At 36.1% G+C, this 17,456-nt stretch overlaps 1 protein-coding gene across 2 annotated transcripts in view; it reads right to left on the bottom strand.

Moving 5' to 3' along the window:
• Positions 1–3,512: 3,512 nt before the first annotated feature.
• GPATCH2 (G-patch domain containing 2) overlaps positions 3,513–17,456 on the bottom strand; it is a 168,516-nt gene continuing 154,572 nt past the window's right edge. For both annotated transcript variants that reach the window (XM_045982910.1, XM_045982911.1), the window contains 2 exons: positions 16,328–16,416; positions 3,513–3,834 (listed from right to left, as the gene is read on the bottom strand). In XM_045982910.1, coding sequence (XP_045838866.1) covers positions 3,614–3,834; positions 16,328–16,416 — 310 coding nt within the window. In that variant the 3' untranslated portion in view covers positions 3,513–3,613. The remainder of the gene's footprint in view (positions 3,835–16,327; positions 16,417–17,456) is intronic.

Below are 17,456 nucleotides of genomic sequence, written 5' to 3'. Positions count from 1 at the left end.
AATGACTGCTAATAAATAACATTTTTAAACATAGTTTTATTCTTTCATTCTTTGTTGTACTATTAATATGGCTTTCTACCAAAAGGGAAAAAAAAACCTAAAAAAAAAAAATCCAAAATAGTCTTTGCTAACCAACTTCATTTTATAATACTAATTTAGATCACTTTTTGTTTTTAGAAAGACAAAATACAGGAAGAAATGCTTTTCTTTCGCGAAATTACGGCTCAAAATGAAAATGTGAAGAGAAGCAACTGTCAGTTCAATTCATTACAAGAACATCAATTCACAATGTTAAAATAAACATATTAATAAAATGTAGTATTTTGCAATCATGTCTGTTGCACATGTACGTGCCTGTAAACACACTTCTATGTATACACTGTGCGTATCTTTTAACCCTACTGTCTTTACTTCTGTTTGATAACCACGGTATGAGTTATAATGTCTATGAACTCAAGTGTTGAGACTAATTAATTGGTAAATTTCAATTAGTTATGTACTTTCTTTTAAAGGGGTGTCAGGTAACTGAAAAATGAAAGCAAACAAGTTTAAGGGGAATATAGCCTTAAAAATTACATTTGGGGGAAGGAAGGAAGGAAAAGAAGGAAGGAAGGAAAAGACCCAAACACAGTCTCGTCAGTATCAAGTTTAATAAGCATACGAAGGAAAAAATTTGAACTGCTAAGGTAGTCATGTTCAGTCCCTCTTGGCTACAGGTAGGGATAATTTAGACCGTAAAGGAAGAGACCTATGTATTATCTACAGTTTAGCACGACTGATTTAATTTGACATGGGCTTTAGATACTGTAGAGTAGAAAAGTGGCCTCACAAAGGAGCAGAGGAAAATCTTACCACCTTTTTCAGAAGATATGAATGTGCATTCTAAGTCATGAATTCCTTTGGATGCTTTGGGTTCTATGTGCATAGTAACAAGCAGGTAAAAATTCACTGGAACTGTAAGTGAAACATAAATTAGTGGGCATCATATCTTAAAAGATATTTGATTTACATTAGAAATTCAGCATTTTAACTGTGTTTATTTCTCCAATTACATTTGGGTACAGATAGAACATCAGGTCTGCACTGACTGTTCTTCAGGACTGAATGGTAAAGGGATGTATGTGCTTCTGATGTATGTTTGCGTGAAATATCTACTTGGAGTATTGACTCATATAGTCTGTATAGTTCAGTTAAATACTTACAAACATTAAAAAATATTTTAAGTCTTCTGAGAGCCACATAGAGGGCTCTAGACGTCAAGAATTTGACCTTTCTTCTGCTTGCTGATAATGTAAACACGAACTACTTTGGAGGGAGTGTTCGAGAACAACATCCAAGCTAAATGAGCATCTCCAAGGATCTGCTTCAGAGGACTAGTACCTGTCCCGAAGGGAAACAATACAAAATGTTCATAAAGACTGTTAATGTTTCATGAGGGAGTTGCCCCATGCTAGTTGGTATACGTTCTGCTATTCCTCACTATGAGGGTTAGAACATTGCAGAGTGAAAACGAAGGCTGTCCTCAGGAGTTTGGGATCCGTCTCACAATACACTTACTGTGTATTATCAGCAGCTTCAAATTTGGCTTTTCAACATTCTTGGGTTTCAGAAGATTTTCAGGCAATGGATTTAAAAATAAAATCTTTTGAATAGATCCGAAAGCACTCTACACTACCATAAAGAAGTTTTAACCTGGTATATAGATGAACTCCTCCAGCTTTCCCCCCTTACATAGCTAGAATGAGTATTTAACGAAAAGCATTTTTAAAAAAACGACAAATTTCCAAGAAACAAACTTATAAAAAAATAATCATACTACAGGGTTACTCTATCCAATAAGAATGCCTCAAAAAAGCAATTTACCTGTGTAGTTTATAATCTCTTAACCAACCTGTCCTCTTAACCACAATACCCCTAAGAAAGACGATAATTCTTGAACGTGTACATCTGGCAAACCACAGAGGCTCTCCAATGGCAGGCTGACCTTTTTCTCCCCAACTGGCAGTTACAAGACCACCTAGGAAAGGTCTACTATCTGCACAAACCTCCTCTTTCTCCTTTAAAAAAACATTTGCAAAAGTTTCTAGAACCTACTACAATGGAGCATCGAGTCTTTTCAGGGTAGTGAAACTGCTCTGTGTGAATACTGCAATGATGGATCCCGTCATTACACATTTATCCAAACCTATGGAATGTACAAGACCAGAGGGAACTGCAAGGTAAGCTATGAACTTTGGGTGACTATGATGTGTCAATGGAGGCTTACTGATCGTAGTAAAAGTCCCACTCTGGATGATAATGGGGGAGGCTGTGCATGTTTGGGGGCAGAGGGTGTATGAGAAATCTCTGTACTTTCTTAATTTTTCTGTGAACCTAAAACTGCTCTTAAAAAAAAAGAAGCCTTAAAAAACTCCATCAGAAAGGTGATTCACATGTGTTAGCTTGACCTTTACTCAACCAATAAAAGCCATTATAAATATATTATCAGTCCTTAATAATGAAGATCATCTCCTAAGCTAAGAGCTATTTAGAACCTCTGGCATTACAAAGCAGATGATTCAAAAATAGTAATAGGAGGCACATAATAAAAATGACTTGTTTTGCTTGGTTTTAAAGCAACTACCTAGATGTTAGATGGCAAATTATCACTATTCATTTTCTTGTTCACCTTGTAAATGGGCTGGGTCATTGCCAGAAATCTGAATTCTTGGGAGAGCCATTTAGATTTTCAAACAAACTGATTCGATAATTCTAGTAATTACTCCAATGGTTAAAACTGAAAATTAGTTTACCACAGTTGTGTTGATCTTAAAAAAATATCAACCTTTGGGAAGAGAGAGGTAGAAGTCAGTCTAGATTAATAGAATTTACAGTTCAGTCATGGTGAATTTAAAAAATACATTTTTCTTTCAATAATTATTTTCTGTTCTAGATGAGGTAAAATTTGTAAAATCTGTACTAAGGTAATGTTGTGGGCACTCTGGTGATAACAATGATGAGGTTTATTTTGGTCAGAATGTCAGAGGGAAATATTAATTGTTGTTTGTCAACTGTGAACTTTATCCTACGCTGTCCAAGGAGAGATCATTGGGACCACCCTGTTACAGAATCCTTACAAAAGAGCCAAAATCAGAACATGAAATTGGCAAGCCTTTCACACAAAGATTTGCTTAGGACTTCACTGATGTAATGCGAGGTCTTTCAAGTTCTAGGGATGATACAAACACCACCCTCTCTGGCCTATCCCATTCGAGAAACCTGTGGGTGTGCTCACATTTGCCTGGGCATCGCACATGCACACACACACACGAACGAATCAAGCTAGAAATGACTGACCTATGAGATCAAAATAAATAGGAGAAATGAGTGTTCCTTATACCTAGAAATAGCTGAAAACTGCAAAAGGTGAAGGTTTTCACTTTAGCACCAGGAATTGTGACGGAGCCCCATCTCTCTCACTGTGGCTGGACTGTATGCAGTGAAGACGCTAGAGTGATGAGTTTGAGGCAATGTAGATTTCTGCTTCAAAAATGGAAGCTATGTTGTAATTTTAGGACAATGGGATCTATATCGTGAATAAAAACTGTGAAACATTTCTTCTTTGCTTTTCTTCTTAAGCGGATTTTCCTGCATTGGGAGTGGGAGCTGCAGGAGTGCTTTTTGGTAGAGGAAATCCAAGACCTAATCCTTTTGGCCTCTGCATGGCTTGAATAGGCTCAGCGATCCCCTTGCCATCTCGTCCAAGGCCTGACCCAGGTGTCCAGCCCATGTTCTGGAGCATTCGGTTTCCAATGTTGTTTTCTAGGATCGGCTGGGCGTTTTCCCCTACAAATCCTGAAATTACAAAATGCCAAAAAATAAAACAAAAAAACCCACACCCTGCAAAACACATTAGTACAGGTGAAGATACTCTCAAACTAAGAAGACCATATTCTCCTAAGTTTTTCTTTCAACAACGTACCTGGGTGGGAGGTGCTGGTGGTGGGGGCAGGGTTCATCTTGGGATGAGGACCTTGATGGGGTAGAGGGATGAATGGAATAAAGGTCTCATTTAGAGTTTCAGCTCTACTCATGAGTAGCTGATTAAGTTACTTAACTTCCTGTGGCTTTTGTCGCCGCATCTATAAAACAGAACAATGTCTACCTCACAGAAAGTGGCCAGAATCAGTTGAGATCCTGCACGAGAAGTATCCTCAGCAAATGATAAAATACAAAGAGGTTTATTTCATTCCTGTCTTAGCCTCAATGGTAATTCTGAAAATCACCAACCTAACACCATAGTATCATACATTTGCCTGGGGCCTTGACATTCAATAAAACCAAAACTAAAACCAAGCCAAACAAAAAGCACAACCGTTGGCATCCCTAATTCCTAGGAACTGTTTACACTGTTCTAATCCTCTTCTTGTTATTTATGGTTTGGACTATAAGAAGTCTTTTCTTTCTCCTTCTTCCATTTCTATGTTTTGATCACTATAGACGCAGACAAGAAGGGAAAAAATAGAGGAAAATAAATAAATAAATAAATAAAATATTAAAGTTACAGATGGTGCTATATATAAAATAATTCTTCCCTTTTTCCTCTGTCCCTGATCTCCTACCTACCTCCATTTCTTATTTTGGAAAAGGAGACTGGACAGTGCTTATCGTGAGATTTAGAAATAGCTCGTTCCCAGTAAGTTCCCAGCAGAGACGACTTAGAGATACACCTATTTTAAGCATTTTCTTTTTGATGGCATTTTCAAAGATTGACTTTTAGTTTGAATTTTCTTGGAGGCTCTTATGGAAACAATTGAGCTTATGAAATGTACATTTGATTCTACATTGATTCAGAAGTACCAATTATCTAAAGCCAAAGGACTGAGACATTAACAGATGTAAAAGTCAAGGAGTCATAAGAACTTGAGCTCCCTCCACTTGGCCTTGGGCTGTGTGCACCTGAGGTGGAGCAAGGCCAGGGCTCCCAGGTGTCCATTTCTGTTCATCCTGGAGCAGCAGCTGGGAGACTGTGGTGTAGGAAAGGGGAACCTAGCCAATCTAGAGGTAACCAGTTAAAAGCAATCACAACTATCAACTCTCAGAGCATGTGTTGTGGTTACTCCCCTTGCAGAAGGAAGTGATTATCAAATTAATACTGGAGATCGTGGGAGAAAGGGGATGAGGGCATCTTAAAACAATCATTGTTTTAATGAGAACATATTCAGCCCCACCTCCTACACCAGAGCTTTCCAACAAGTCAGTTGTAGAACTCCGAGGTCGCAAACTTACAGGGATGCTGTCGTTGGTTCGCCATTCCCTCTCTAGTCCTTCAGGGATAAAGATCGTCTCACTTCTCAAAGTTCTGAGGATGCCTCTCGTGTATAACTAGCTCAGCCCAGGGTCCAGCATGTTGCTGCTCTGAAATGTGGGCGGCTGTTTCCCTGAACAGTTTGAGGGTTGAAATGGGGAGCTGCTAACAAGACCACTCACTACTCTCTTCGGCACCAACCCACAAGCCCTCTCTACCCCTTTTCTAACATCATTAATTTTTCCTCCCTGATTGGGGATTATGAGGGCACCTTCTACTCCATCCCCTGTCCTCTGCCCCCAACCAAGAAGGTTGGGACTCTCAGTCCTTCTCCTTCTCTTATATTATGTTTAGGACGGATCCTCAAGCACCAATAACAATAACAAAATTATTACATATGGGACTGCAGAGTATAACATTCTATTTCTTAGCCCAGATGGTGGTTACAGAAATGGTCAGTGTATTATTTCGTCCTTTTAAAAAAAATTATTTTGTTCTTTAAACAGTCCCTCTGCATTTCCATGTGTTCTTTGGGATATGTATTTCATGGTTAAAAAATTCATAATAAATGAAATAGCAAGGTTGAACCAACAGTTTTATTTTATGTGGTACTTTGTATCTAGCATTCTGGGGAAGAGCAAGTGCATTGATTCTGAGTTGTAGAAGAAAGAAACTGCAAAGTGCTAGAAATCAGTTTTAAGAACGGACATTCATTTACTCTGATCAATTGATTTTCAAAGCCCTTTATTGGACATTGTGGTAGTTTCAATCTTCAGTACGTTGTGGGACTGAGAATGGAATACATTTGCTGCATTAGTAACAGGCAATAAATAAGAACCAGGGTACCACAATGGGTCAGTTTTGGATTTGTTAAATTGGGTCTTAAGTTCACTGAAACAAGTATGTAATGGAAAAAAAAACTTTTAGTTGCGAACAACTTGAATGACAATGACTGGTATATGAAAAATTCATAATTCATTGTGTGTGTGTGTGTGAGTCAGTTTTGGATTTGTTAAATTAGTTCACTGAAACAAGTATCTTAGTGTGTAATGGAAAAAAAACTTTTAGTTGTGAACAGCTTGAATGACAACGACTGGTATCTAAAAAATTCATAATTCATTGTGTGTGTGTATATATATAATAGGTATATTATATATATATATAAAATCTCTCTGTGCACATATGCACACACCCATATATATAATATAAAAAATGGACCCCTTAGTTACACACACACACACACACACACAAAACTAAAGAAAAGCCTTTTGTCGAAACTCCTCCCTAATATAAGAAAAAAGAGCCATTAGAGTTTTATTTTGAAATTACGATTATGGTGGCAATCCAGACTGGCCTCCAAGATAGCTAATATTTTCTGAACAGCCGCTTATCAGGTATATAAGGTTGAACAGTGCACTGGCATCCTGTCCCACATCCTTGATTTTTATGTGATTGTCACGAATTAGTTTAATTCCATCTATAAGCTCAAATTGCATCAGAGGTCTAATGGTGTTCTGGGCTACACATCTGTTTAATCATATTTTGGATACAAAAGCTTGCTAAAGTTCAGGTTTAAAATTAAATATTTAAGAAAAAATATGAGGCCAATTTAATACACCTCTTAAAAAATGGCTAAATTGCAGTCATTTCTCAGTTCTAAAGGGAACAGCAAATGGTAATTGAGTATCGCCATTTAAAAATGTTGATATTTCAAGCATGGTGGTCCCATACTTGTGTTTTTTACCTAAACGTTAAAGAACTCACTCTCTGTTTTTTAGGTGCTGCTTCCTTCTCTCTTCTTAATGAAAATAAAATAAGGTAAAGCAATATCTTGTACTTTCAGGTTAAAAAAAAATTAAAAAAGGGAGAACATTTAATTTCTCAAATGCTAAACCTTTCCACATAGAAACATGGATTCCTGAAAAGAAGAAAAAAAGCTTTTCTATGCAACCTTAAAGACAAGATAACAGTGAGTTCATTTTTCATGGACAGTGATTCTGGAGTGAGATCTACCATTGGGCTCTCATCCTTTTTATGAGATTAAGACTTGGGAGTGGAACAACTCAGTCTCTGCACAGCATCCTACAACCATAATTTCCTTTCCTTTTGCTCCTGGCAGTGCTAAATCTTTTAAGTCCTTTCCTGGAAGACTCTCCTCCTGCTCCAGCAATTTTAGCAATACCTAGCTTGCTAACCCTCCCACGCTCCCGACCCCAGCCCCCGTCATGCGGGATCTCGCCTCTCTCTCTGACAGCTGAGTGGGTCTTTTCCCCTCACATCTTCCTAGGAGTTTAGTGGATGGTAATTCACTTGCGTAATTGGCTCAAGAGATGAAAATCTTGTATCGGCCTCTCCGAGCTGCTAATCTGTCCAGATGACTGCAAGCCTAATTGGCAGCTTGTTTAGTAATTTGGCTCCTAAAGTGTTGTATTGATGTTGGATAAACAGCCAATGGAAGGGGAGGTGATACACGCTGCTTCCTACATAACAGCTAGTGCACCTGCCTCAGTCCCTCCCCCGCATTCAGGACGCATCTGAGCATTTGCGGGATGCCCTCACTCTTTCTTCCTGTCCCCTTCTCCCTAGTACTTTACTAGTCAGCTGGGGGGCAGGGTTATTATTATTATTGGTTATTAAAATCACGAGTTATAATATAGTCCTCTGTTCTCCATAACTAATTTAAGGACATGGATTTTTTTTTTTTTTTTGATTACTGTTAAGAAAGGAAAGAGCATTGAGCACAAGATGTGAGAAAATGGTAGGTGTTACTACTCTTTGTCAGATGTTTTAATGATTTCATTCTTAATATAGAAGAGCCTGATTCAGATGATTCTGCATTTTATCTGCAATACTGTAAGCATCTCTCACGTGAATTTTGCTAAATCAAATTCATTCAAGTCCTTACCTGCTTAAAATACAAGGCACATACTTTTTAAATAATAAAAATTTAATGTAGAACTAATTTCATGTTTGGTTTTTTTTTTTTCCCAAAGTGATGAATACTTTGTAAAGAATGAAAGACATAATCTATAGATCTATAGACATGTTTGGAGAAGTTTTTTCTTTTTTTTCTTTCTTTAAAGATTTTATTTATTTGAGGGAGTGAGAGTGACAGTGAGCAAGAGAGACAGCTCCAGTAGGGTGAGGGGCAGGGGGAGAGGGAGAAGCACACTCGCAGCTGAGCAGGGAGCCCCAATGCAGGGCTCCATCCCAGGAGCCTGGGATCATGATTTGAGCTGAAGGCACAAGCTCAACTGAGTGAGGCACCCACAGTGCCCCAGAAGTGTTTTTATTAATAGATACTTTGGTTATATAGAAATGTATTTCTTATAGAATCATTATAAATCAAAGAAGAGTGTTTTCAAAAAACTAAAATAAAAAATTCTTAAAACTGTGTTGGTTCTGAAGGCACACGGAGATGTTTATTTGCAATAATATATAATCAGGACCATTTATGGTTTGCCTACTGTGTACCAAGCACATGGTTTACTTGTTAGGCACATGACATTCATTATACCCATTTCTCATAACAACTGTGCTAGGAAGGAATTATAGTCGGCCTTGGAGACATGATGTCATTGGACCATGACTACACAGTGAGTAAGCAAGATTCTAACTTTGCTTAAGTTTACTCCAAGAACCTATACACTTTCCATGAGAATTAATGGCAAATAAACAATTTTAGTGACAATGATGCTTCAAACAATTAAAAAAAATTAACTGGGTTATAGCTGAATTGTAATAACTTCTCTCAATTTGCATAAGGACAATATACAGCAAACATATACTAACAATATACAGCAAACATATACTAACACAGTTGGATAACAAAATATAATGATGTCTGCAGCTCTTCAGGTTACAAATGGTTCCATAGCCACCATTTCTTTTGATCTTCCTTATCAATCTAAAAGATAGGTATTATCAGTTCCATTTTACAGATAACACCGAGGTCTGAAGAAGTAACACACCTGCCCAAAGTCAACTAGCTAGAAAGTGTCCCACTTAGAATGTGGACTTACATTTGAGTCCATATGTTACCCTTTCACTGACTGAACATTTGACTTAAAATATTATATCACCACTACTTTGTTATATCATTTCTTTTGCTACATTCTCCCAAATGACTGAGATTTCACTGTTCACAAATTTCAAACTCCTGAGAAATTATTAGTCTAAACTAGCATACCAAGTTGGTCTGAAGACAGTGTTTCAACTCTCTTGAAATACCTAAAGATTCATTTGCTTGCTGTAAATCCAGTTTCTCTGGCAGGTATTTAAATTATAATTTAAGTTTTAGATGTACTTGTAAATATTTACAGGTTTTTAAAAAAATCTATTATAATAATCCCTGAATTTAACTGATGCATTTATTCCATTTACATTTATTTTGATCATTGGTGTATCTGGATCTATTTTTCTTATATTATTTAATGTTATTTATCTTGTATTCCTCTACCTTTTTGTGGAATTCTCTATATTTTTGTTTCTTCCTTTCTGGTGTCTCTTGCTTGCTTCTATCAGCTTGAAAATTATATAATTTTATTGGTTTAGTGATTACCTTTAAATATCAACATGCATACCTGACTATTTCTTCACATTTCCATATTGTTGTCCAGAGTTTTACTTCTATCTTACTTATAAAAAAAAAAAAAAAGATTTTATTTATTTATTTGAGAGAGGAAGAGCACAAGCAGGGGGTGGGAGGAGGGAGGGGCAGAGGGAGAGGGAGGAACAGGCTCCATGCTGAGAACGGAGCCTGATACAGGGCTCAATCCCAGGATCCTGAGATCATGACCTGGGCCAAAAAGATACTTAACCGACTAAGCCACCCAGGCAACCCTCCATCTTATTCTTAATATATCAAATTAATCATCTTCATGGGCACTGTCACCATCATTATTAACTTTTATATATTCAATATTTTAGCTTTATGAACATGTTTAACAATCTCTTTGCTCACAATTTCTTCTTGATTTTGATTCTTTTTATGAATTCCATTCTTCTACATGAAGTATTAAGCTTAGTGATAATTGGTCTTTACCTTTAATTGTCTTTATTTCATCCTCACTCTTGGGAATAATTTAACTGGATATAAAACATCATGTTGATGGTTATTTTATCTCTGCACTTTGAAAATATTATCTCTTGTCTTCTGGACTGTACTGATGTTTTTAAGTCTGCTGCCAGTGTAATATTCCTATGCAGGTTACATCTTTTCTCCCTTGGTGCTAATTTCTTTTCTTTCTCTTTGGTGTTCTTAAGGTTTTGGTTTTTTTTTTTAAACAATGCGTCTAGGTATGACAACATTTATATTTACTATTTTCTTTTATTTATTTATTTATTTATTTAGTTTTATTTATTTAACAGAGAGAGATCACAAGTAGGCAGAGAGAGAGGGGGAGGAAGCAGGTTCCCCGCTGAGCAGAGAGCCTGATGCGGGGCTCGATCCCAGGACCCTGGGATCATGACCTGAGCCAAAGGCCGAGGCTTTAACCCACTGAGCCACCCAGGCGCCCCATTTACTATTTTCTGATAAGGACTTGTACTTTTTGAATATGAATATTCACATTTTTCTTCAGTTATAAGAATTCTATCATTTTCAATGAATGCAGTTAAGGTGCTCCATGAATAATGGACCTCTCTATTCTTTCTACTCCATCTGGAAATTCTACTACATGTATGTTGAACTTCATCCTCCTCCAAGTCCTCCAGCCATTCTATCTCCCATATTTTTATCTCAGTGTTTCTTTTAGGTAATCTCTTCAGATTGCTCTTAAAATTCACTGTTTTTTACTTTTTATTTTATTTTATTTTGGCTGGCTATATTGAGCCTGTTGTTTAACCCATCCAATGAATTTATAATTTTCAAGATTTTTTCATAGTAAGTAAGAATCTCAAATTTCTCCTTACCTTACCTATCTTATTTTTTTCTACAGTTACTTCCTTTTGTTTTTAAATTTGTTTATAACTTTTTTTTTTAATTTTGGTTTATGATATCACCTTCACTAGGTTTTCATTTGTGAAATGAAGAGAATCATTGGGGTTTAAGCCATGTACCACCAAAGTGGCTCTGCATTTGTTCCAAAGACCAGTTTTTCTGTTCATTTTTTGGCTTGGTGTAATTTTAAACCAGAAACTCATATGAGGTAGGCTCTTGGTTACATATCTTCAGATTCTTCTACTTGGAGCTTGGGTATAAATGAGATTCTTTATTTTCCTGTGCCTGTGGCTAAGTTTTGTTTCTAGTCTGCCCTCTTCTAAGGACAGAGCTTTCCAGAGGTTCCGGCTTGATAGGATCCTTATACCCACCTCCTCAGCTTAGTTCCCTTCCTACATGGGCACTGACCAAACTACCTCAGGATTTCCTAGATTGGCAAAACTGGGCATGAGCATGGGAGCTGCTCAGGACCATTCCTGGTTTTGAACAATTTCTCTCCTTCAGTCTCATCTATGCATCTAAAAAGATGGCTTCATATTTTGTTCAGCATGGCCAGCTGTTCTGTAGTTTGTATACTTTCTCATTATTTAGGCTTTTATATTGTCAGGAACATGATTATTTTCAATCTAATGTGGATGTTTACCCTCTCCTTAAGTGTTCCTTGTACCAAAAGGTTATGGAGAGCTGTTTGAAACTCTCCTAAAACACCAAACTGAAAGGCAGTTTGGTGGTGCATGTGTCAAGAGGATGAAGGTGATCTGTTTCTTAAGCTTTTGCTACAGATTTAAGTGTAATTTGGTTTCAAAATTAATACCAACTATCTCTCCCCAAAGTGCCTATTTTAAAATCCTGGGAGAGATAAGATAATCTAGAGTGGTCATATAGATCCAGTGGTAAGAGAAAATAAAAACATAATTATTGATAAATAAATTTTGGACAACTGAAGAGATATGGCACCTTGGAAGGGCACTTGGCTATACTGACCATTTCCTGATTATGATTAGTATGACTTTTAATTAAAAGCACACTTAAAAAAAAATCTTCATCCATTATTATGATTTACAAGTTGCCTTTATTGCCTTAAGTATTCATGGAGATTATTTTATTATTGAAATATCAGTAGGATGCTGAGGAAGAAGTCCGAAAGTCACAAAAAAGCTGTAAAGCAACCTCTTGCCAAAATCTTGCATATCCATGACAGTGCAGCCTGAACCAATATCTATACCGAGAAATTAAACTTTGCTAGGCATCTCTTCACATAATATAAAAGCATGGGAAAAAGGTGGACTCCCTATGATGACTACTTCTCCCAGGATATCAGTTCAACAGAAAGCAAAATAGTAATAGGAAATACTAATTGTGGATAACAACACATTTAATACTGAGGTAGCCTCCATATTTCAAAAAGCATACTCACATCTTTTCACTATCAGAGCCTTAATAAGCTAAGACTTCTACCAAAAACACAGACCATAACCAACGCTGCTGACTGGCTTTTAAGAATGTGTTAATAATATTCTTCCTATTTTGTTCGCTGCTTTTCTTCACCTTTACAGATGACATTTTTCAAACTATAAAATGCATTCTGCTGGCAAACCTTCCTGCTTCAACAGTTCTCAATTTTATAATAGTCAATCTACATCCTGTGCTACCGAGACACCTACTGTCTTTTGGTTTGTGACTTTGAATGAGGCAGAGAAGCAGCCATACATTTAGAAATCAATACCTAACCTTATCAATATTCATTTTCTTTTGTCAATACAAAATACAAAGGTGAAAGAGCAGTAAATAAGCTAAAGCACTGAAATAAATTCGGTGTTCCTTTCACAATTAATAAATGTTCAACCGATAACATTGCTGGCTAGTCTAGAGCCTTACAAAGCAAATGACATTATGCCTCAATGCTACTGTTAACACAGGGTGAGTAAAATTCTCAACACACTAGCAGGTAAAGATCAGATTCTGGGTTACCAATTTCATAGGTGACTTTTAAAAAGTATTTATTATGTATACAATAAGTAACTGTTTATTCTTAGAGTCTTAAATTGTTGTATAAACCCTGTTCAGGATTATAAAGTTAAGAGTGCCAAATTACAGTTTTCTGACATTGTTTTGGTAAATGTTTTCTAAACCTGCTGTTTAACTGTGTAACTTTTCACATATAAATCAGAGGGGATCATTACATAATATTTGAGCCGTTTGCCTTTTAACATTTATCCCCTATTTCAAATGAGACATAGTTATCTTTACCTGCATTTTCCCTGCTTAGACGGAATGCTGACTAAAGGCAAAAGGATGTGTGAAAATACATATCAATTCAATGTGTTTTTTGGGAGGTCTGTGAGGGCCTATAAAATGGGGAGAATATTCACTCTGAAATACTTCTACATGCTAACTCAACTCTGGAAGCTTAAATATAATTGACTACTATAAGGCTGAATATACTCCAGAATTTGAAAATTATAATTTTCAGAGACAAGATGATCAAGGATTCATAACCTCATTATCAAAGTGTATTTATGCAAAAGCATTTCTTACTTGAATTTGGATAATAATCTTCACCTTAGAGTTGATTCATTAGTATTAGAAGATATTCTTTTTAAAACTGAGGACTTTTAAATAACCTCGTTCTCTACCTCTTTGAGAGGAACAGTTATGCATGGATTTAAAAAATGCATTGGAAATGAGTAACATAATTCTCTTACTCCACTACTGTGAGTAATTACAAAAATGCATTAAATTTCTATGCATTTTATTCTTTAAGCAAAAAAGAAAAAAAAATCTGGTAACATAACCAAAATCCCGACTCTTAAGAGAATCACAACAGTTCTGAAATACAACATTTGGAATATGCTGGTATAAGCTTATGAATGTTTTAGGCTAAAGTTTAATGTTTATACCCATACTCCGTATAAATGATTTCCTCTGATGCTACTGAGTTGTAACGTCAAAATCACCTTGTAGAAATAATTATATTATCCTCTCCTCAACCATTAAGCATTTTCCTTCTCACTTCACATATGTTCAGAGTGTTAGAACCTGACCCTGATATTCTCTCTTCCTTACTGCCGGCACTGAGGTGCTTTAGTTCCATCCCTAAGATTGTTCTTGTACTATTTCTGCCACTAATGTTTGAATCATTGAAAGATAAGAGAATTCAGGGGACCATTCAATTGGAATGGGGATATTAAAGAATCCTACACCTGCCTTATGAAAGATTTGAATTGAAGAACTTATGACATGTATTTGATCTAAAGTGCCTGTATGTTCCTGTGGAAAGATATATAAGAAGTATTCTCATGAATGTTCTGTATCTCTATCTAGCAATATTTAGGTAACTCTTCTATGAAACTTAAGATATAATAGCAGGTTCAAATAAACATATGTAACAGAACAGTATTTAAAATATATTCTTACAAAAAGGCCATATGTTGTCATAGAAAAAAACAGGGATTTAGGAGTCATGCAGGGAGATGTAGGCCTCGAAACCTCCCTTTGCCATTCAATAATTATTATCTTCTTAGGGAACGAAGAAAAACCTATCACTTCTCTGAATCTTAATTTTATGGTGTAAAGTGATGTTAATACCACCTAGCTCATAAAGCTGTTACAAAGATAAAATGAAGTAACAAACTTTCTGTTACATAGTAGGCACCCAGTAAGTGCTAAATATTATTCTACATAAATACACATTCCACACATAGGTGTTTCTTACTTCCAAATTCTGAAAATTCAGTATAGCTACAAGATGATGATCAATATTACATTTACTCATAATCACATGCATAATTTCTAATTTTATATTTAGATGGAACAACTGCTCCAATTTTAAGCGATTCAATTTTTTAGTACTGAACTGTAGGACAGATCTCCGAAATAGAGAATTAAAGCTTTACATCTTTTATTTCTTTGTAATCACCATGTCAAGATTTCTTCCCTCCTTCTCATCGTTTATTCTCCTGGTTGACATGGATATTATTTTCATTTTCTATAAATCATCATGGAAAAAATAACTTTTCCTATAAAGTGCTTCCCAAATGAAGTTAAAGTTTATAAATCTGAATGGTTAAGGTTAATCTGAATGGTTAGTGGTTAAGGATCCCAGGCAATATATTATTCTTCGTAACTGACCAAGTATCTACACTGAAAACATTTCTTAGAGTCAGTTTGCTGCATCACAAATCCTTATTCTTAGGTGGGTTTCTACATTTTAATGCCCAGTTGGCTTCTTCCTTTCACTGTTTTTATCTCTGCTTTCCTTATCATTGCTCTTGCATGAGATTTTGTTAAACATACTGTTACTCATATCCTTCACCACTAAGCTTGGGCCTTTGCCCTCCTAATGCTTCCTGTCCCCTCTGGTCTATTGACTTCTCCCTGCTCAGCACTTGTGGTTTCCCCTATTCCACACTCATTAGAATGGATGTTATTTGAAGGATGTGATTTTTGAGGTGGAAATAATGAAATAATGAGAGACTTTTTATTCTAATGCAGTTTTGTTGTTGTTTGTTTGTTTAAATTAGGCTCCATGCCCAGTATGGGGCTTGAACTCACCTCCCTGAGATTAAGAGTCACATGCCCTACTGACAGCCAGGCACCTATGTTTAAATAAGGAAAGACGAATCTGGGACTGCTGCAGAGCTGGGACTAGAAACCAGACTGATGCATTCATGGTTACCTTTCCGTCTTCCATAATATGGGGCTTTGTGTTTTGACTGCTCCTTATACTTTTGAATTTCTTACTATTAATTTCTTCTGGAGGTATTTGCCTTTTCATCTCCTTATGCCTTGTTGTCCCAACCAGTCTATAAGTTTCTGAAGGCCAAAGACACAGCTTTTGAAGTTGTTGCATCCTTTTAATACCTCACATAGAGTCTTGCATTCGGGCAGGTGTGTTGCAAATATTTTACTGATTGGCTGCCTGAAAAATCTAAACAAGGAACATGCAATATATCCTGCCACCAAATGCAAATGATTTAACAGTTGCTTGTAAACTGTGCCTCTGCTTCAGTGTAAGTGATTTAGAATTATCTGTATTTTCCTGTCGATGATTTATGAACTTTGTATTTGTGTTCTGGCCCAACCCTTTTTTGCTTTACCTGCTGTAGTAGGTCCAGGCAAAGGTGCAGCTTTTCGTCTCCGTTTGATATCTCCTGTGCATAAGGATCCTAAATGCATGCTTGTTTGCCTACAAGTAATTATCAGAGAAAACTATTAACAAAGGAGGAAAAAAATGACACATAAATACACAGCTTGTATAATCTGAACCTAAATCAAAACATTCTCAACAAAGATGGAGCAGCATAGTAAAACCACCAATCTTGTTTATATCGAAACATAATTACGTTTGTTGACAAGCGTTCAGCAGCTAAATGCGCCATCATAAATTGTTACTGGAATGAATAATATAAAAGGAATGCTTTTTAATTTTCAAAACTGGCAATCTTTCTAGCTCAACATAAAATCAAGCACTGTTGCTTCTGACAGGAAAATAGCTAAGATTAATTATCTAAAGAGATCACAATATTGTTGCTAGGTTATCAATTGGTTACTAATGCTTTACTGTCAGAGCAACATTTATTACAGGAAAAGTATGATCAATTTCTTTTAGGATATTATGTGGCAGTGAATTTTCTTAAAACATTTTAAACAGACAGAAGGAAATAGTGATGTTCTCTCTCATAATTCGTATGATTAGAATTCTTTAGTTAACTGTTTATTAGCTAGGTGAGGAAGCATAATTTTGAATGTGTTAATGCTGGTCTTCTTCCCCTAAATATGCCAACATGATACTGGCTTATATTTATAAAGACATGATATTTAAAAACTGAGAAGCAGACTTTCTGCTATTCTTGAAGTTAGTTAGAATTGGATAATTTTGCCTAATCATGGACTCCTAAATTAAAAAGTTTTCAAAAAACTAGAAATGGCCCAATTGGAAATCAAGAAAAAAAAATACAAAGATGGGAAGGATTTAAAAGTCTTCAAACATTTCAAGCTATAAAAGGACTCTGTTCATTTCCTGGATCATAATCCCTGATGTGGCATTGGGATAGTATCTGGGGATCATGAAGCAGAAATAAATGATGTATGTTTATTACAGCACATGTTCCTTTAGTAATTCACAGAGATATCTGGTAGTATCCTGAAGTTTCATATTTAACCTAGCGAGGCCTGTTGGATCATCTTCTCTATATCCAGTTGTTTCTGAATAGACCAACAAACTTA

This window comes from Meles meles, chromosome 17 (genome assembly GCF_922984935.1).
Source record: "Meles meles chromosome 17, mMelMel3.1 paternal haplotype, whole genome shotgun sequence".
NCBI classification, from domain to species: Eukaryota; Metazoa; Chordata; class Mammalia; order Carnivora; family Mustelidae; genus Meles; species Meles meles.
The sequence above is the reverse complement of the archived record's forward strand: the minus strand, read 5'-3'. Positions and strand labels throughout refer to the sequence as shown.